The sequence below is a fragment of the Equus przewalskii genome, chromosome 5 (genome assembly GCF_037783145.1).
Source record: "Equus przewalskii isolate Varuska chromosome 5, EquPr2, whole genome shotgun sequence".
In the NCBI taxonomy this organism is placed as follows: Eukaryota; Metazoa; Chordata; class Mammalia; order Perissodactyla; family Equidae; genus Equus; species Equus przewalskii.
Window position 1 is genome coordinate 76099471 of NC_091835.1, and position 22109 is coordinate 76121579.

At 41.3% G+C, this 22109-nt stretch overlaps 1 protein-coding gene and 1 long non-coding RNA gene across 5 annotated transcripts in view; both read left to right on the forward strand.

The window, feature by feature from the left end:
- Positions 1-10781: 10781 nt before the first annotated feature.
- Positions 10782-22109, forward strand: part of OS9 (OS9 endoplasmic reticulum lectin) — a 30229-nt gene continuing 18901 nt past the window's right edge. Inside the window, exons 1-5 of one of the 4 annotated variants that reach the window (XM_008524276.2) lie at positions 10782-11110; positions 11534-11710; positions 13079-13142; positions 13273-13349; positions 13535-13633. In XM_008524276.2, coding sequence (XP_008522498.1) covers positions 10949-11110; positions 11534-11710; positions 13079-13142; positions 13273-13349; positions 13535-13633 — 579 coding nt within the window. In that variant the 5' untranslated portion in view covers positions 10782-10948. The remainder of the gene's footprint in view (positions 11111-11533; positions 11711-13078; positions 13143-13272; positions 13350-13534; positions 13634-22109) is intronic. The other 3 variants (XM_008524277.2, XM_008524279.2, XM_008524278.2) reach the window with 3 other exon arrangements.
- Positions 15642-18158, forward strand: LOC139083633 (uncharacterized). Its single transcript, XR_011540509.1, has 2 exons — positions 15642-15720; positions 17980-18158. It is a non-coding gene; the product is annotated as an uncharacterized lncRNA (long non-coding RNA).

The window sequence follows — 22109 nt, forward strand, 5'->3', positions numbered from 1 at the left end:
ATAGGATATTAGATGTACTGTTCTGCGTCTTGTTGTTATGACCCTTGGAGACTTTTCAACGGCAATGCATAGAGTGCTTCCTCCTTTGTTTTTGTGGTTGCATATTATTTCATTTAGGAATGTTCCATCATTTTGTCACCATGACTGTTCCAATTAAAATTGTTTCCCCCCATGTTTTGTTATTACAATAGATTATTACATTATATGTATATACCTGAGTAAATATATCCACAAAAATACAATTGCTGGGGAAAAGGTATGTTTATTTAAAGATTGTGTTTTTTTAAAAGTTTTATTATGGAAAATTCGAACCTATATAAAATGTGAAATACTCTAATGACTCCTGTGTATCAGCCAGCTTCAACAATTACGGCCAGACCCATTTCGTTTATCCCCTGCTCACCTCCCTGCACTACCACCAACGCTCACAGACTGTTGTGAAGCAAACCCCAGACGCCACGTCATCTTATCCACATGCTGACTGAAGTAAAGAGTTAGGTAAAGGCTAAATGAAGCAGTTCATTTGATAAAGTGAGGAACTCGAGTCCCAGGAAACAGCCCAACAGAGTATTCTGAGGGACTGCTCTGAGGTCTGCAGATCTGAAGGCAGTTTATATATATATATATACACACACATACACACATATATATATATACATACACACATATATATATACACACACATAACACATATATATATACATACATATATATATACACACATACATACATATATATACACACATACATACATATATATACACACACATACATATATATATACACACATACATGCATACATATATATACACACATACATATATATATACACACATACACACATATATATATACACACACATACATACATATATATACACACACATACATACATATATATACACACACATACATGCATACATATGTATATACACACATACATATATATATACACACATACATACATATATATACACACATACATACATACATATATATACACACACATACATACATATATATACACATACATACATACATATATATACACACATACATACATACATATATATATACACATACATACATACATATATATACACACATACATACATACATATATATACACACATACATACATATATATACATACATACATACATAATATATACACACATACATACATATATATACACACATACATACATATATATACACACATACATACATATATATACACACATACATACATATATATATACATACATACATACATATATATACACATACATATATATACACACATACATACATATATATACACATACATACATACATATATACACACATACATACATATATACACACATACATACATACATATATATACACACATACATACATATATATACACACATACATACATATATGTACACATACATACATACATATATATACACACATACATACATATATATACACATACATACATACATATATATACACATACATACATACATATATATACACACATACATACATACATATATATATACACATACATACATATATATATACACATACATACATATATATATATTTTTTTAAGATTGGCACCTGAGCTAGCATCCGTTGCCAATCTTCTTTTATTTTCTTTCTCCCCAAAGCCCCCCAGTACATAGTTGTATATTCTAGTTGCAGGTCCTTCTAGTTGTGCTATATGGGACGCCGCCTCAGCATGGCCTGATGAGCGGTGCCATGTCTGTGCCCAGGATCCGAACCAGTGAAACCCCAGGCCACCAAAGTAGAGATCGTGAACTTAACCACTCAGCCACGGGGCCGGCCCCTAGTTTAAGTATTTTTTAACAAAGCAGTGTCCATGCAGCAAATGGCTTACACATCTAGTAGTCGTATACTTTGAAGAGAACATGAACAAGAGCTTTTTGGTCATATATCAAACAAGGCTTGGAGTGTTGGTGTTATCTATGTGTGAGGAGAGGCGAGGCACAGGGTTGTCACTTTTCCCCTTGATCTCTAAGAAATGTGGCTGGGAAATGTGAAAGCAAGATGCCCTCTATCTTTTCCTGTGGGGGAATCTGTCCAGCTGGCATCTTCGGTCATGAGGTGTGGGGTTGCAAGGTCGTCCTAACACAGGCTAAAGTTGGCCTGCACGGCTGCTCCACAGGACAGCTTGGATTTCTGTCCTGACTTCAGGCCTATGCAGCTCCCTTGCTAGATTCACTTGTTAGACCAGGGAGAGGGGTCCCAAAAGTTTGTTCACACACACATGACATATATTTCCATGTTTATCTCTGAAAGATAACGCTTCTTTTAAAAACATAACCCCGTACCATATCACACTAAAACATTAACAATAATTATTTAGTGTAATCAAATATTCAGCATTTTCAAATTTTCCCGATTATCTTGTAATTTTTTAATGAGAAAATAATGGCTGGCTTGTTTGAATCACAATCCAAATAAGGTCCCTAGATTCCATGAGATTGCCATGGCTCTTGAAACCTCCTTTAATCTGTGGATAGTCCCACCATCATTTTTTTATTTCCTTACAGTTTATTTGTTGAAAAAACTCAACGTTTGCCCCGTTGTTTTCCACAGGCTGCTTTTGCTGGTTGCATCCCCAGGGTGTCTTTTAATGTGTGCCTCAGTCTCCCTGTGTTTTCTGTAAAGTAGTAGTTAGATCTTATCAGATTCGTATTTCTTTTCTTTTGTTGATCCCGCAGATTTTGATATAACAATATTTTTACTATCAACCAATTATAACTGTTTTCTAATTACATTATGATTTCTATTTTGAACCATGGGGTTCACAAACAAATGACAAGAGAGAACATGGATGATCACACAGGATATTTATAGGATCAGGCCTGAGGGCTGTGTCCATCACTTCTCCCGCACGTGGACAAAGTTTAGTCACACAGTCCCATCTAACCCCAGCAGACACCAGGAATGTAGTTTAGCTGTATAATTGGGAGGAGAATGAGATGAGTTTGGTGAACACATGATATGGCCTCTACCAGTGTCTACCCTTTTAGTCACCAAATATACATTTTATTTTTACTTACACATGTATAACACACTCTAGTCTTTACGTCAAGTTCAAAGCAAAATCTCAGAGTGATTGGAAGTCCTCATCCTCAGGTCCAGATGTGGCTCCTCTCTGCCTCCCACTCCCCTCACATCCAATACATGGTGGAGCAGTGCAGAATTGCTGCAGTGACCACTCAAACTCAGAGACGGAAAGAATGGCAGACCTACTGCAGTCAATGGCTGTTAGTGATACTGGCATCCTGCAGGACAGACATAGTGAAGTTTCCTTCTGTGCCGTAGAGGATTTCTCTGATTAGACTCTGGTTCTGTTATTTTAATAAACATTGTTGTCTATTTTCTCCATGGCCCATGGATCCACCTTAGGCATGGGTGGGGGCTTACTGATTTCCTGTCCTCCATGATCACATCTCAAGCGGGCTTTGGAGAATATTCCTTCCTTGGTGTTGTACAAGTTTCGGATCCCACTTCCTATATGTAGAAATTTGGAAGCCTTATGGTGGTTTTACATTTCAGTTGTCGAATACAGTTTGTGGCTTCTTTGCAATACAATGCTTCACAAACTTAGAGGAGATTTTTGGGAGTGATGGATGTGTTTATAACCTTGATTGTGGTGATGGTTAAATAGGCATATACACATGTTAAAATTCAAATGGCAAACGTTAGATATGTGCAGTTTGTTCTGAGTCAATTATACCTACAAAAGATTGTAAAAACATGCATGCACGCACACACGTGCACACAGACACACACAACAAAGCAAACCTAGCTTCTGGCCTATATACTTTGAGTCAGTTCTATTTTACTGCTACTAACCATATTCAGAGTTCTTTCCTAATAATAGTTCTTGAGTCTCTTCTATTTCTCTGTTTCCCCATTCTCATGCTGCTGTCTCAATTTAAGAGAAGACATTCTTAGCCTGTTTTTTGCCACATGGCTGAATATTAGTGAACCTTTTTGGTCAAGGCCTTCTCAATTTTATTTCCCACTATTTTGAGTCTTGAAGCAATAGAGTTTTTGTGTTTTTTGTTGAGGAAGATTAGCCGTGAGCTAACATCTGCCACCAATCCTCCTCTTTTTGCTGAAGAAAACTGGCCCTGAGCTAACATCTGTGCCCATCTTCCTCTACTTTATATGTGAGACGCCTGACACAGCATGCCTTGACAAGTGGTGTGTAGGTCTGCACCCGGGATCCATACTGGCGAACCCCGGGCCACTGGAGCAGAACATGCAAACTTAACCACTGTGCCACTGGGCCGGCCCCACAATAGCGTTTTCTAACACTTCCAGGCCTTCTGTTTCTGGACGTGTGATTCTATTTTATATTTGCTTGCAAAAAAGAAGCCAATTCTCCCTTGAACCTATCTCCTTTTTGTGATGCAGCCACAATTTGCCAGTGCATGCTGCCCATTTGATCCTTTCCAACCCCTTCCTATAGAACTCAATAGCATACAGTGTGATTTCCAATTATTACAGACATCATTTTACCAAGTCTTTTGTCAGTGCGCAACATGATTCCTCACAGAGGCTTTGGTCTCTCAGCTTCACACTTACCCTTTTGGAACATGTTCTCAAATGTCAAGTAGGAATCCTTTCATTACATTTCTCAGACTTCCTAACCATCTGGTCTCCTGTTAGGTTTTGACAATGGTGGAGGGAGCTGCAGTGGGGACAGGGGTAGTGGTGGGATCCTGAGTTCCTGTTCAGGCAGCTCGGTTTCAGCAGCAGCAGCAGCAATAACAGCAGTGGCCCAGAGATGGTGGACTCTCAGTAACACCACTTCCCCTTTTACTCCACTGGCCCTAGAGTTAGTAACTTCCTGCATTTACTAATCTTTGAGTAATCTTTTCTTCCATTTCTTGCCACTCCATCCTTTGTGATACTTTTGTAAATGATTATCTGTACCAAACTTCCTTTACTTGAAATACCCAGAATTGTTTCTGTCTTCTTAACAGAACAATGTTTACTGTCTTGTTTACTATTAGCATCCCCCAAAATGAAATACTTAGGCATAAATCTAGCAAAATGTGTCTAATATGTTTGTGAGGAGAACTACAAAACTCTGATGAAAGAAATCAATGAAAAATAAATAAATGGAGAGATCTTCCATGTTCATGGATAAGAAGACTCGATATTATCAAGATGTCAGTTCTTCCCAACTTTATCTATAGATTCAACACAATCTCAATCAAAATCCCAGCAAGTGATTTTTGTGGATATTGACAAAGTGATTCTAAAGTTTATATGGATAGGCAAAGGATCCAGAATAGCCAACACAATAGTAGAGGAGAACAAAGTTGAAGGATTGACACTACTCAACTTAAAGACTTCCTATAAAGCTACAGTAATCAAAAGTGGTGGTATTGGTGAAAGAATAGACAAAAAGATCAATGGGACAGAACTGAAAGCCCAGAAATAGACTCACACACAAATGTAGTCAGCTGATCTTTGACAAAGGAGCAAAGGCAGTACAGTGGATAAAATATAATCTTATATTTTTTGCCCTCATTATTGAAAGATATTTTCAATGGCCATAAAATTCCCATTGGAAGTTATTTTATTTCATCACACTGAAGATATCATTTACTGTCTTCTGGCTTCCATTGCTGCCACTGAGCAGTCACTCCTCAGTCTAACTGCTGTTCATTTGAAGGTAATCTGTTTCTCTGGCTGCTTTTAATTTAATTTAATTTTATTGTGGTAAAATTTACGTGCAGTGAAATGCACAGGCCTTGTATGTTGCAGGTCAATGAGTTTTGACAAATGCATTCACCATGTGACCCATACTCTGGATGCTTTTAAGATCTGCTGTTTTTCTGTAGTGACTCAGTTTCACTGATATGTCTATGTGTAGACTTCTTTTCATCTATTCTGCTTGAAAATTGTTGGGCCTCTTGAATCTGTGGAGTTATACCTTTCACTAGTTCTGGAAAACATTCAACCATTATGTTTGCTTCATTCTCTCTTTCTCCTTCCAGAACTCCAATTAGTTAGATTTCTTACTTTGCTCTCCATATGACTTATTTTGTCTTTCATATTCCTCTCTTTGTTGCTGTGTTTCATTCTGGATAATTTCTTCTAATCTATTTTCTAGTTCCTTAATCCTATCTTCAACCAAATCTAAACTTTTTTTGAGATTTTCGAAAGAAAATTGAAATGGAAATTTTCAAATACAGTCAAAAATAGAGTAAAGTGAAATGAATCTCCATGTATTTATCATCTTGCTTCCACTATTATAAAATATGGTCAATTTTGTTTCATCTATACCCCACCACTTCTCCCAGACTCCCACAGAATTATTTAAATGCAGATGCCAGACATTATACTGTTTCATTGGTAAGTACACCAGTATGTATCTCTAAGACATAAGAACTACTTTTTTTTTTTTTTTTAAAGATTTTATTTTTTCCTTTTTCTCCCCAAAGCCCCCCGGTACATAGTTGTGTATTCTTCGTTGTGGGTCCTTCTAGTTGTGGCATGTGGGACGCTGCCCCAGCGTGGTTTGATGAGCAGTGCCATGTCCGCGCCCAGGATTCGAACCGACGAAACACTGGGCCGCCTGCAGCAGAGCGCGCAAACTTAACCACTCGGCCACGGGGCCAGCCCCAAGAACTACTTTTTTTAACATAACCATAATTTCATTATTACATCCAGCAAAATTAATAATGCTATCTTAATATCATATAATATCCAGTCAGTGTCCAAATTGCCCTAATTGACTCGTAAAAGTCATTTTATATATAGTTTCGTTCAGGATCCAAACAAGATCTATACATTGCATTCGGCTGATATGTTTCTTAGATCTCTTTTAATCAATAACAGTTCTCCTCCCCCTTTTTTTCTTGCAATATATTTGTTGAAGAAAATGGAGCATTGATCCTGTTTTACTTTTGATTACATTTTGATGGTATTGTTTAACATATTCTCCTCTTTCCTGTATTTCCTGTGAACTGGGCGTTATATTTAGAGTCTGGTTTTTTGGGCAAGAATCTCTCATTGAAAGTACTCTGTACTTCTTATTGTATCCCACCAAGAAGCACATAATGTCTGGTTGTTTCTCTTTTCATAATGTTAAGTTTCATCAGTATATGCACATAGTGTCAGCCTGATTCACCTATAAGCTTCTTACCTAATGTATCTGACAGCCACTGATGACTATTACCTAGATCAATTATTTCATTAGGATTGTAAAATGATGATAGTATGTCATTACTTCTGCACTTATTAGCTGGAATTCTTCTATGAAGGATAATTGCTCCTTAAACTATTTAGTTACTTTACCCCTTCAGTTTTTAATTTAAAACTTTATACTTTTCATTTCTAGAACCTCTATTTTGAATACATTAGATCATTTTTATTGAGTCCTATTTTCTAATATATTTTCAAGTTTCCTTGTTATTTCTTTAAATATGGTAAGCACAATTACTTTGTAACCTATGTCAGATAATTACAATATTTGAAGTCTTTTGGGCTCAGTTTCTGTGTTGTTTCTTCTGGTTTGTATTCATGGTGTCTTATCTCCTTTTATTTAGTTATTTTTCATTAGGAGCTTCTAACGTTACTTGGAAAATGACTTGTAGGAGCTCTTTGGTGCCTAGGAGGAAGGGACATTTTTCCAGAGTGCATTTGCATTTGTTTCTGCCAAGTGCCTGGGGCATTATACTCTCCTTCTCAGAACCACTTAAATCTAAATTTACAGCTTGAATTTAAACTACCCAAATGTTGTGAAGTTGGATTGCACATTTCTTTAAGGGCCTACTTGTGATCCCAAATTCCCCTGCTCTGTCTGGCACGGCGACACCCTTCCTTGCAGGTCCCTGGAGCTGGGGAGCTGGGGGCAGGTTCAGTACAGGGAAGATCTTCTCTCAGACTCTCCACCTCAAGTGGGCCTTCTGTCCCTGCCTCTGGGAAAAAAAAAAAAAAAGACAACAACAAAGTAAAATTCTGCTAGTTTGGCAAATCCCCTCCAAGGAAATGTGACTGCAGTGTTTTGAATACCTTTCTAGGTTTCTGACTTCATTTAGATTTTGTCCTGTTAATTCTTGACTGTCTTGTTGGCTTTTAAGAAAGAAGATATTTACATTTTACCCAGCATTTTTAGTTGTTTTTAGTGTGGGAATAATTAACCATATTGAAGAAAAGAGAAGTCTGTTTCTCTTCTCCCACGAAGTGTGATTTTCATTAGAATTAATCTCTTTTTCCCCCTTAACTTTCTATGTACTTATCATTAATATATCCCTAAGCTCTCCTCTAGTTATACAAATCTCTTCTCAATAAGTTCAAATGTATCAGGTATTCTGTCAGTCTTACTTCTTGAAGAAATCACCCCCGAATCCTCTGAACTGCTCTAATCTTGATGAATTGATCTCTAGTCCTGCCCAACCACTCGGAATCTCCCTTCACCATTGCCCTGGGAATTGCTTTTGTTTCTCTTTTGTGCTGGGTCCCTTGTTTCTTGGATTCTACCTCTTTCTCTTTTTTGACTTACTGATTTGTCTCAGTGTAATAAATCCTTTCCTATCTTTTTGAAAAACAATGCATGGAGTATCAATATTTTGAGACCTTACCTATCTGAAATTGTCTTTATACTGGACTTATAATTGAGTCAGTTTGGCTGAGTGTAGAATTCTAGGTTGGAAATAATTTCCTCTTGAAGTTTGAAGGCATTTCTTTATTGTCTTCTACCTTACAGTGTTGATGAATTGATTAACCTAATGCTGTTCTGATTTTTATCTTTGTATGCGACTTGTTCTTTCTCTCTGGAAGCTTTTGGAATCGTTTCTCTGTGTCCAGTGTTCCGATATTCTATAAAGACGTGTCTTGGTGTGGGCCTGATTTGTTCTGCTGGATACTTAGTGTGCCCTTTCAATTCAGAGACTCAGTTCTACATTTCAGGGGAATACTTTTAAATAACTTCTTTTTTAATTTTTCTTTTTGGCTGGGAAAGATTCCCCTTGAGCTAACATCTGTTGCCAATTTCCCTCTCTTTTTTTTCCTCCCCAAAGCCCCAGTGCATGGTTGTATATCCTACTTGTAGGTCCTTCTAGTTCTTCTCTGTGAGCTGCCGCCACAGCATGGCAACCGGCAGATGGGTGGTGTGGTTCTGTGACCAGGAACTGAACCTGGGCCACCAAAGCAGTGAGAGTGCTGAACTTTTAACCACTGGGCCATCAGGGCTGGCTCTTAAATAATTTCTTTGATTATTTCTTCCTTTCTGATTCTCTATTCTCTTTCTGGAACTCTCATTATCCAGATGTTTGACCTTCTGGACTGATTCTCTAATTTTTACTAATTTTCACTAATTTTCTCCTAAAGTAGAGCAAATTTGATCAACTTTATCCTTCAGTCTTTTTTTTTTTTTTTAAAGATTGGCACCTGAGCTAACAACTGTTGCCAATCTTTTCCTTTTCTGCTTTTTCTCCCCAAACACCCCTGCCGCACCCCCCCACCCGCCCCCCGCCACAGTATATAGTTGTATATTTTAGGTGTGGGTCCTTCTGGTTATGGCATGTGGGATGCTGCCTCAGCATGGCCTGATGAGCTGTGCTGTGTGTGTGCCCAGGATCTGAACCAGGGAAACCTTGGGCCGCTGAAGCGGAGCACGAGAACTTAATCACTCCACCATGGGGCCAGCCCCGCTTCAGTCTTTCTATTGAGTTTTTATTCCTGCTATCATGGTTTTGATTTCCAAGAGCTCTTTTTGCTTATCTGAATAGTAGTTAGTTTTTAAATAGCTTCCTGTTGCTATTTTATGGATATAATTTATTATCTCTCTGAGGTTATTAATGATAGATTTTTTTGTTGTTTTATTTTTTTTCTTTCTTGCAATTTCTGTTTCTTCTAAATTGTGTTTTTTTTCTTCTTGCTTGTTTAGTTTCTTTCTTGTGTACTAAAGACTTTCCTTAAATGTCTAATGATCCTTGGCTGTCTGCTTATGTTTAAGAGTGAGGACATTAAAAAGCTGATGGGAAAAACCCTGTGAGGGTTGGGGCATGTAGGCCAAGGGCTTAAGTGTAGGATTCTTTCATCTGTTTCATTAAGAAAACCCTCATGAGAGTATCTTTGGGATTCCTCTTTTGGGCTGATCAGATTCCCCAGAGAAATTTTTCCAAAGGTGTAATCATGCTCTTGTTTATCCTTGTTTAGGAATCAACTTTTCAGGCTTGCTAAATGAGTCACCTGTCCTCCACTTGCTTTCTAACTTCTCAAACGTTGCTACGGTTGTCTCCTTTCCCTTTCTCTTTGTTCTCTTTACGTGCGTCCGCTCCCCACCCCCCAGTCTTTAACAAGAAGCCCTCATCATTTCTCCAGAATAATTTTGTTGGAGGACAACTGCAGGATCCTGTAGAAGGGTTTTGACACAAATTGTCACATTGCCGTAAAGTTGTATATGTGAAAAGAGGTAATGCTTTTACATAATAATAGTTTGCTTTGCAACAGGTTTTAAGTAACTTTCAGGGGTACTGCATGCACCCCCTATCAGCCTCAATCCTCTGCTTGGCCGGGGCCGGATACAATGCAAGAAACGACTAAAAAAGTGACAGGAGATGCGCATGACAGCTGGACGAAGACAGAGCAAAACCACTGAAAAGGGCCGGGCACGTAGACCGAGCCTCGCTGGGACCTGGAGCGGGTGGGAGGGCGTCTGATCTCGTTGGTGATTGGTTCCTCTCTGGCCAATCACGTGCAGGGAGTGATTTTGCTAATCGTCGTGCTCCACCTCTCCGTGGGCTCTGGAGCCACGTTCACAAATGGGACTAGGGTACGTGAGAGGGACAGGACTTCTAGCCAATGAGACCTTGAGGCGTTGATGGGCGGGGTGAGGCCTCTGCCAGGTATAGGGCGGAAGGAGTGGTTCTGGATAAGAAGGGGAACGAAAGATGGCGGCGGAAGCGCTGCTGTCCAGTGTGTTGGGGCTGCTGCTCCTGGGGCTCCTGTTACCCGCGAGTCTGACGGGCGGTGTGGGGAGCCTGAACCTGGAGGAGCTGAGCGAGATGCGTTATGGGATCGAGATTCTGCCGTTGCCTGTCATGGGAGGGCAGGTGAGGAGGGTAGAGGGGCCGAGGGTCTGGGACAGAAGGGGAAGGGGAAAAGGCAGAGGACGAAAGGCAGCAGTGGAGGCTGTGGCGGGAGCCCTAGGAGAATCGGGAAGTGTAGGTGGGGGTTTTACGACTACTCCTGAGGATCGCAGACTGAGACCCATTCCCTTGGGGCCAGGGACTGGGAGGGGTGGGGCTTACCTCTGTCGGCTTCAGGTCCCAGTTCCTGATCGGAGCACCCAGACTCCGCCCCCGTGGAGAAGTGGGAGTGCCCTGTCCCTTCACCCGCCAAACACAGCTGGAGGACCTGTGGCTCATTCTGTCTTGACCGGGCTCTTCCCCAGGATCTGAAGAGGGATCTCGTTGTTCTCCCTGATCCCAGCCTCTCTTTGCCTCCCTGCCCCCCGACCCTCCCTTCTTTCCCAGAGCCAAGCTTCGGACGTGGTGATTGTCTCCTCTAAGTACAAACAGCGCTATGAATGTCGCCTGCCAGCTGGAGCGATTCATTTCCAGCGGGAAAGGGAGGAGGAGACACCTGCTTACCAAGGGCCTGGGATCCCGGAGTTGCTGAGTCCCATGAAAGATGCTCCCTGCCTGCTGAAGGTGAAAGGGACCGGGATGGATGGAATGAGGGCTTGGGAGCTAGCTCTCTTTCTGAGAACCAAGGTGCCTGCGAATGAGGAGGGATCCGGAGGACCTGCAGGAGTTAAGAAGGCCATTGGAGGAGTAGACATTGTACAGACAGGAAAGGAGCAAAGAATCCTGCAACCACTGATGACACTTTCCTGAATGCAGAGGAGGGTTAGGATAAAGGATCTCAGAATGAGGGTTAAGCCAAGTTTGAGATGCCTAAAGAGGGTCAGTGTGGGATAGAAGGGGCACTCCCCTAGAGAAGCCTTCCTGGTAAAGTCACCGCCTGCCCCTATCACTCTCTGCTCAGCGTCCTATTTTATTTTCATGATGGCACTTTTCTTTTCTTTTTTTTTTAAGATTGGCACCTGAGCTGTAACATCTGTTGCCAATCTTTTTTTTTTCCTTCTTTTCCCCAAAGCCCCCCAGTACATAGTTGTATATTCTAGTTGTGAGTGCCTCTGGTTGTGCTATATGGGACACCGCCTCAGCATGGCCTGATGAGCCGTGCCATGTCCATGCCCAGGATCCAAACTGGCAAAACCCTGGGCTGCCAAAGCGGAGTGCACGAACTTAACCACTTGGCCATGGGCCTGGCCCCTGTGATGGCACTTTTCATGATCTAAAATCATCTTATTAACTGAATCATGAATTTATTTATTTATTTTAAAGATTTTATTTTTTTCCTTTTTCTCCCCAAAGGCCCCCCTGGTACATGGTTGTATATTCTTCGTTGTGCGTCCTTCTAGTTGTGGCGTGTGGGATGCTGCCTCAGCGTGGTTTGATGAGCAGTGCCATGTCCGCACCCAGGATTCGAACCAACGAAACACTGGGCCGCCTGCAACAGAGCGCGCAAACTTAACCACTCGGCCACGGGGCCAGCCCCGAATTTATTTATTTTTGATCTGAGTCCCAGCACTGAGTCCACGAGCTCAGAGAATTTATCTTGTTCACAGTCGTATCCCCAGTGACTAGAACAGCACAAGGAACGTTGTAGAAGTTCAATTAATATTTGCATATTCTATGTTTCCCTGGTTTGAGTGCTTCAAGGACACCATGATTTCTTATCTTTATGGAGGGCAAAGAAGGATTTAAAAAAAAAACTTTCAAAAGGGAGGAATGGAAAGACCACAGGTGGAACAGAGTTAGACTGTGGAGGTATCTCTCTGAGTCACAGAAGGAAAACAGTCCTCGCTCCTCACTGAGAATCTGGAGAATTGAATGTGGAAGCAGTGGGAGGTGAGAAGTAGATGAGAGGTTCATGTCCTGGAGCCAGGAGAGGTTCTGGTTCCAGGAGAGACACCTGCACTCCATCCCTCACTGTCCCTTTTCTGTTGTCAGACCAAGGACTGGTGGACGTATGAATTCTGCTATGGACGCCACATCCAGCAGTACCACATGGAAGGTGACTTGCGCCCACATTTTCCCTAAGCCCTCAGCAATATGTTGTGGAAGGTGACCTGCCTCCCCAGTCCCCTTCCCTCCTGGTCCTCTTCGAAGGGAGTAACCGTCCTTCGCTGTGGTTTCTCTTGCAGATTCAGAGATCAAAGGTGAAGTCCTCTATCTTGGCTACTACCATTCGGCCTTCGACTGGGATGATGAAACAGCTAAGGTGGCCAGAGTGGGGGATTGGGAGAGAAAGGGGTGCTGGCTGCAGGCCAAGAGCCCTGACAAGAATGGGAGGGTCAGGATTAGCTGACATGTTTTGGGGGGCTTCATGGCCATTTGGATAAAGTGCATTCTCCCTCCTTGCTGTCTTCCTCACGCCCCCTCCCTCCTGCTTGATGTCCTCCCCAGGCCTCCAAGCAGCATCGCCTGAAACGCTACCACAGCCAGACCTATGGCAACGGGTCCAAGTGCGACCTCAATGGGAGGCCCCGGGAGGCCGAGGTTCGGGTGAGTCTTGAGAGAGGGACGTTGACACTCCCTCAGTGACAATTCAGATTCTAAGGGAAGTGGGAGCTTGCATCTTATAGTCAAGCGCGTCTCTCTCAGACCCAACCCCTAAATTTAAGACATATTTCTAGCTGCCAGCTGGACATCACTGCCTGGATATTCAGAAGCACTTCCAGTCAACATTTCCCAAATCCTCCCCTCCAAACCCTCAACCACGTGTACTCTTTTCTCTGTGTTTCTCCTTTCTATCAGCTAAGCTAGAAACCTGTGTGTCATTATTGACTCTTCACTTTGTCCTCCTTTCTTCGTTTAATGACTCTTCAGTGAGGTGGTGCTGGTGTAGGTAGTGGGCTCCACTGTGGGGATACAGTGGTGGGCAGACATGCAGCCGCTGCCCTCATGGAATGCACGGTCTAGAGAGGAAGACAGACGTTAACAAAAGAATCACAGAGATGAGTCTGCGGTTACAGACTGAGGGGTGATGTCAAGGAAAGGAATCTAGTTCTGTTAGAGTAAATAACAACCCAAACATTCTACTTCTAGATTTCTTTCATGGTTTTCCTCTTCTTTCCTATGCTTGGTACCTTCGTTTCTCCCCTGCATCACTGCCAGCAGCCTCTTAACAATGTTCCTGATCAAGTGGTCCTTAACTGAGTTCAAGCAGGCAGACGCATGGTGGGAAAAGTTCCTCCGCTGATTCTGACTTATATTCACAAACATACACACCTGCAGGGAACCACATGACACAAGAGTTATCTTCCTGTAATACAGATTTGCACATGCAGTTGTGTACTGATAAATGTTGAACACCCAGATCACCAGGGTAGGGTCAGAGGGTGGAGAGGGGAGCCCTGGTTTGTACGATTTGCCAATATCCATTCTATAAATACCCGACCATGGCCAAATTCATGCCATCACCATGATTTCAACTGTCTTGCAACATTCCTGAAACTTTCCCAGTTGGTTCTTGTGAACTGGTGAGCTGGCTCTAACACACCACTCTAAGCACTTGTCACTTCTCTGCCCAGTCCTAGAAAACCTTTGATTCTGCCTTGCATAAAGGATAAGATCCAAATACTTCAACTCAGACTAGGGTGGTAGCAGAGGAGGTGGTGGGAAGCACTTAGATTCTGGATATATTTTGAAGGTAGAGCCAATAAGATTTGTTGATGGATTGGAGGTGGGGTGGAGTCAAGTATGACTCCAAGGTTTTTGACTTGAGCAACTGGGAGAATGGAATTGTCATTTACTGAAGTGGGAAGGAATGGGTTTGGAGGAGGAAACTATGTTGGTGGTGGACATATGAAGGCCTGGGTGCCTATGAGACCTCCCAGTGGGAGCTGGCTCTGTGATTCTGGAGTTAAGGGACGAGGTCTGGTCTGGAGTTATCAGTACTCACTGTGTTTCCACCCCATTGGCCTTTATGTCCTTTGAACCAGTGCCTCTCATTGTTCCTTCCACCTAAAGCTGACTTCCCACAGATCTTTGAATGTCTGGCTCTGTCCCCTCACTCTGGTTATACATCCCCGTGACACGTCCATGGGGAGGCCCACCACAGGCACACACACACGTGCACGCACCTTTCTGCCCCGATCCTGCTAAATACCTACCGTGTGTTGTGTTCTTGAAAGCATGTATCATTTCCTGAAATTATCTTATTTTTAGAGTTTATCTCCCTCTGCCTCACCTACTATAAAAGCTCCAGGAAGGCAGGGACAGTGTCTGTCTTATTTTCTGCTGTATCTTCAGTGCCTGGAACAGTGTCTGGCACCAAGTAGCTGCCCAGAAATTATTCATTGAATGAATGGAATGAATGAGAAGCCAGTTCGAATGTCACTTATTTTATGTGAACTTTCTCGGCTAACCCAGAAAGTTAGTTGCGCTCCTTCAGCATTTCCTATGCTTACATCCCTGTCCACATATATCTGTCTCTTAGTCCATTTGGGATGCTACAGCAGAAAACCACAGACTGGGCAGCTGATAAATGACAGGAATTTTTTTCTTACAGTTCTGGAAGCTGGAAGTTGGAGCTCAGGGTACCAGCATGGTTGAGTGAGGGCCCTCTTCCAGGTCACAGACTTCTTGTTGTATCCTCACATGATGGAAGGGGCAAGGGGGCTCTGTGGGGTCTCTTTTATAAGAGCACTAATCCCATTCATGAGGGCTCTATCCTCATCACCTAAACGCCTCCCAGGGGCCCCACCTCCTAATACCATCACCTTGCACATTAGGATTTCAACATATGGATTTTAGGGCGACACAACCATTCAGGCCATAGCAACTCACAAGCACCCACACACATATATTAGAGCACTTACTTCGTCATATTTGAATCATTTCTTTACTTGTTTGTACCGTCAGTAGGCCAAGAACTGAGGGCAAAGACTGCATTTTCCTCGTATCTATTGACAAATGCCCTGTGCCGAGCACTATAATAGAAACCGGGGGTAAAATGGTGAGTGGGAGACCCAGTCCTGCTCTCAGGAGAGAGCTGTTAAATAAATGGCCCCAAGAAGCAGGACAAATACTCTGATGGGTAAAGTACAAGTTACAGGGGAGCACACGATAAATGAACTAACCAGGTCTAGGTAAAGGAGCCCTGTGGGGAAAGTGACCTTTGAACTGACCATTGAAGGAGGAGGAGTTAGCCGGGCAGCTATAGAGGAGTGGGAGAGGCAGGAGGAGGGCACCCCGGGTGGAAGGTACAGTAAGTATAAAAGGCCTGGACGCAGAGACAATGGCCAACCCCAGGAATTGGTGGCTATTCACAGTGACTGGACAGAATTGTGGGAAGGGAGTGGGAGGCGAGGCTGGGCAGTTGTTAGGGGACGAGTCACAGGTCATGAAGCTCTGTCGCTATGTTGAGGAGTGTGGACAATCTGAGAAACTAGGGGGAACCAATGAAATATCTAAGCAGAATGATGACATATTCAATTTTGGTCTTGAAGCCTCACTCTGGCTCAAGTATAGCAAACGATTGGGAGACCAATTAGAATGTGGTTGCAGTAATCCAGGGGAGAAACAAGGTGGTCCAGGGATGAAGCAATGTGAATTTCTGGAGAGATTTAGGTGGCAAAATCAATAGAGTAAGCTTCCCAGGTTTTTGGCTTGAGCAACCAGATAGATGGTGGTTCCTGTTACTGAGAAAGGTATAGTGGGAAGAGGAGTGGGTTTGGTGAAGGAAATGATGATTTGGGGTTTTAAATTTGATGATTTTAGTGGCTGCAGACATCCAAGTAGAGATATCTGAGGAGACTGTTGGATGTGTGGGTCTGGAGCTTCCGAGAGGTCTGAATTGAACCCAGAGTGCTGGGAGTGATAACTGAAGCCACGGTATGAATGAAATCCCCCCAAAGAAACATTATTTAATGAGAAAAGTGGGACAGAACTTTGAGGAAGCCATCACTGAAAGCATGGACAGAAGGGGGCTTTGCCAGAAAGAAGGGGCCAGAAAGGAGACTAGGGTGACGTGGAACCCAGGAAGGATATGTCTCAAGAGGGACCGGTCCCTGGTATTGGCTGCATCTGAACCTTCAGGGAAGAGGAGAATTAAAAACTACTTGTGGGTGATCATGGGAATTATTATTTTAATCAAAGCAAAGCAAAGCATGGAAATAAAAATTCAGACGGTAGGCAGGGGAACCAGAGGAACATTTGTTAAAGTCCTGTACTGCCCGTCACCCCTGGCCAGTCCTTTGGTCGGACTTAATGACAGAGGCCATTGGCGATCTTTGCTAGAGCAGTTTCAGGAGGTGGTGAGGAACGTGGTGGAGAGGCAGAAATCATGGCAGAAGTCTGGAGATGAAGGGGAGGGAAAAGGCCAGCACTGGAGACAGGGGCTGGGGGGTTGGGAGGATGGTACCTTGGTGGTGTTTTGTGTTTTAAAGTGGGAGGGTGTTTAAATGCTGCTGGGTGGGCCTAGGGGAAAGAAGGAGAGGTTGAGGGCCGGGGAAAGAACGAGAAGAGAATGTGGGCAGGGCTGGGAGACAGAACCTGGGGAGGGCGGTTATCCCGAGGAGCAGGGCTTTTGGGGGATAACTAGAATGAAAGGGGGGTGTATTCGCTGGGGAGTCTGGAGGTGTTAGTGACAGAAAGTTGAGGGCATATTTGTCTAGCTGCTTCTCATTTTTATATCCTGACGGACCACTCAAGTTCATTGTCTGTGTGACTGAGGAAATCCTGCTCCAGGGCGGGCATGGCGCATTTCCCTCTGCCCGATGCCTCCTTGTAGGAGCAGCGTCCACAGTGTTTGATAAGAGTGTGGTTTTCGTGGGTTTGGGAACAATTGATTAGCCATCTGGAGTTAAATGAATTTGTATCCTTATCTCAATTCTTATGTTAATTAGGATTTCAAAGAGATCTAAGATTTTTTCCTTTAAAATGTATAATTGTGAAACATTTCAGACATACAGAAAATAATGTCATGGAGATGCAGAAATCCACCGCCAAGTTAAACAGATGTTAACATTTTGCCAAATTTGCTTCAGATCTGTTTTTTTATAAAAGGAATAAAATGCTAATGATATACTTAAAGCCCACTCTCTCATTTCTTCCCTTCCCCTCCTCTCCGGAAATAATCACAACCATCTCCATGCTTGCTTTGTACTTTTATTGCTGACACATATATCATAGACAATATATATATATATATTTTGCATTTTAAAAGTATACATCAGTGGTATTAACTTGCTTCTTCACTAGTCAATGTTTTTGCCCTTCTGTGGCATGACACAGAGACCTAGGTCAATGATTTTAGTGGCTGCATTGTGTTTCATTGTTTACTTACCTGTTCCTCTATTGAGAAGCAGTAGGGTTTCAACTCTAATGCTCTTTTTTTAACTGAGGTATAATTGACATATAACATTATGTGTGTTTCAGGTGTACAACCTAATCATTCAATATTTATATATATTGTGAAATGATCACAATAAGTCTAGGTAACATCCATCACCATACATAGTTACAAACATTTTTTCTTCTAATGAGAATTTTTAAGATCTGCTCTCTTGGCAACTTTCAATAGCCAATGCAGTGTAATTAACGGTCGTCGCCATGCTGTCCTCTGAACTCCGATGCTCTTACACACAATGCTGCAGTGAGGGCTTGCTGGGAATGTGTGCGAGTTTCTCCAGGGAAATACTTAGATGTGGAATCACTGGATTACCAGGAATGTATGTTTTATGGGTGAATTTGGTGTATTGCCCATTTTTTCAATGTCTTTTTTTCAATGTATAGGAATTCTTCATTTATTTTTATTATTTTTAAGTTCTGGTAAAATATACATAACATAAAAGTTACAATTTTTAAGTGTACAGTTCAGGCATTAAGCACCTTAACAATGTTCTATAACCATTACCACTATCTAGTTCCAGAACTTTTTCATCATCCCAAACAGAAACTCTGTACCCATTAAGCAATAACTCCCCATTTCCCCCCTCCCCCGGCCTCTGTTGTACTTTGTGTCTGTGAATTTGACTATTCTAGGCACCTCATATAAGTGGAATCATACAATATCTGTCCTTCTGTGTCTGGCTTATTTCACTTAGCATAATGTTTTCAAAGTTGATCCATGTTGTAGCATGTGTCAGAATTTTATTCCTTTTTATGGCCTGTTCCTTTTATGGAATATTTAATAATCTTCCATTTATGCATATACCACATTTTGTTGATCTGTTCATCTGCTGATGGATGGACACTCTGGTGTTTCCCCCTTTTGGCTGTGGTGAATAACGCTTCAGGGAACATTGGTGTACAAGGATCTGTTTGAGGCCCTCTTTTGGATTCTTTTGGGTATATATCTAGGAGTGGAATATACCTTACGGTAATTCTCTGTGTAGCTTTCTGAGGAACTGCCGAACTGTTTTCCGCAGCAGCTGCACTGTTCCATTCCCACCAGCAGTGCACAAGGATTCCAGTTTCTCCACACACTCTGCAAGACTTGTGATTTTCCTTTTTTTTTTTTTTTTAATAATAACCATCCTAGTGGGTGTGAAGTGGTATCTCATTGTGGTTTTGATTTGTATTTCCCTAATCACTGATGATGTGGAGCACCTTTTCCTTTGCTTATTGGCCATTTGTATGTCTTTTTTTGGAAAAATGTCTATTCAAATCCTGTGCCAATTTTCGAATTGGGTCATTTGTTTTCTGTTATTGTTGAGTCATAGGAGTCCTTTATATCTTCTGGATAGTATTCACTTATCAGATGTATGATTTGCAAGTATTTTCTCCCATTCCGTGGTTTACTTCTTCACTCTCTTAGTAGTGTTCTTTGATGCACAAAAATTTTTAATTCTGATGAAGTCTTATTTATCTACTTTTTTCTTTTATTGCCTGTGCTTTTGGTGTCATACTTAAGAAATCATTGCCTATTCCAAGGTTGTGAAGATTTTCACCTATGTTTTCCTCTAAGAGTTTTATATTTTTAGCTCTTAAATTTAGGTCTTTGATCCAATTTGAATTGATTTTGTTTATGATGTATGCTAACTTCATTCTTTTGTATGTAAATATCCAGTTTTCTAGCACCACTTGTTGAAAATACTGTCTTTTCCCCTTTGAATGGTCTTGGTACCCTTGTTGAAAATCAGCTGACCAAATATGCGAGGGTTTATTTTTGAGCTCTCTATTCTATTCCATTGTATATATGTCTATCTTTATGCCAGTACCACTTAGTTTTGATTACTGTAGCTTTGTGGTAAATGTTGAAATTAGGAAGTGTGAGTTCTCCAACTTTGTTCTTTTTTTGATTGTTCTAGCTATTTGAGGTCCCTTGAGATTGCATACGAATTTTAAGGTGGGTTTTTCTATAGGTGTAAAATATGCCATTGGGATTTTAATAGGGATTGCGGTGAATACGTAGATCACTTTGCATAGTAGTGCCGTCTTAACAACATGAGGGATGCCTTTCCATTGATTTGTTTCTCCTATAATTTCTTCCAGTGTACAATTTCTTTCTTGTAGTTTTCAGTGTACAAGTCTTTCACCTCCTTGGATAAATTTATCCTAAGTATTTACTTTTTGATGCCATTGTAAATGAAGTTTTAAAAATATTTCCTTTTTGGATTGTTCATTGCAAGTGTATAGAAATACAACTGATATTTGCATGTTGCTTGTATATCTTGCAACTTTGCTGAATTAATTATTAGCTCTAACAGTTTTTTTGTGTGGGTTCCTTTGATTTTCTGTGTGTAATAGCACATCACCTGTGAACAGAGATAATTGTACTTCTTCATTTCCAACTTGGATACCCTTTATTTCTTTTTCTTGCCTAATTGCTCGGATTAGAACTTCCAGTACTGTGTTAAATAGAAGTAACAAAAGTGGGCATCCTTATCTTGTTCCTAATATTAGGGGAAAAGCTTTCAGTCTTTCACCATTGAGTATGAAATTAACTCTGGGGTTTTCATATATGGCCTTTATCCCGTTGTGGACATTTTCTCCTATTCCTACTTCATCAAGTGATTTTATCATGAAAGGGTATTGAAATTTGTCAAATGCTTTTTCTGCATCAATTGAGATGATCATGTGGCTTTTTTTCTTCATTCCATTAATGTGGTATATTACATTGATTGATTTTTTTTTTTATGTTGAGCCATCCTTGTATTCCAGGAATAAATCTTACATAAATCATTATGTGCTTTTAATCTTTTAATATGCTGCTGAATTTGGTTTGCTTGTATTTTGTTGAGAATTTTGCATCTGTATTCACAAGGGATGTTGGTCTGTAATTTTCTTTTCTTGTAATATCTTTGTCTGGCTTTGGTTTCAGGGTAATGCTTGCCTTATAGAGTGAGTTAGGAAGGCATTCTTTATATGTTCCTGAGTTAATTCCTTAGTCACCTACGTTCTCTCTGTCAGCCGTTTTCTTTTGTTTATAGTGTCTCAAATGTACTTTTAATTAAAAAAAATTTTCAATTCCAATATGATTAAAATTTTCAATCTTTTTCTTTTTTTTAAAAAAAAGATTTTTTAAAAAAAAGATTGGCACCTGAGCTAACAACTGTTGCCATCTTCTTTTCCTTTTTTTTTTCTTCTTCTTCCCAAAGCCCACCAGTACATAGCTATATATTGTAGTTGTAGGTCCTTCTTGTTGTGCTACATGGGACCCCGCCTCAGCATGGCCTGATGAGCAGTGCCATGTCCACACCCAGGATTGGAACGGGTGAAACCCTGGGCCGCTGGGAAGCGCGCGAACTTAACCACTCTGCCTCGGGGCAGCCCCAATCTTTTTCTTTATAGTTTGTACTTTTTGTATCTTTCATTAAATCATTTCTTATTCACCTATGTTTTAGAAGTTTTCTTCTCATATTTCAGGCTTTGATTCAATGAATACTTAGTTTAATGTATGGTGTAAGCTTGAAACCTAAATATGCCTATTCTCCATCTGGATTACCAGTTGTCCCCACATCATTTATTGTGTAGTCCGTACTTTCCTCCCTAATTTGTAGTGCCACCTTGGTCATTGATCAACTTCCCTAAT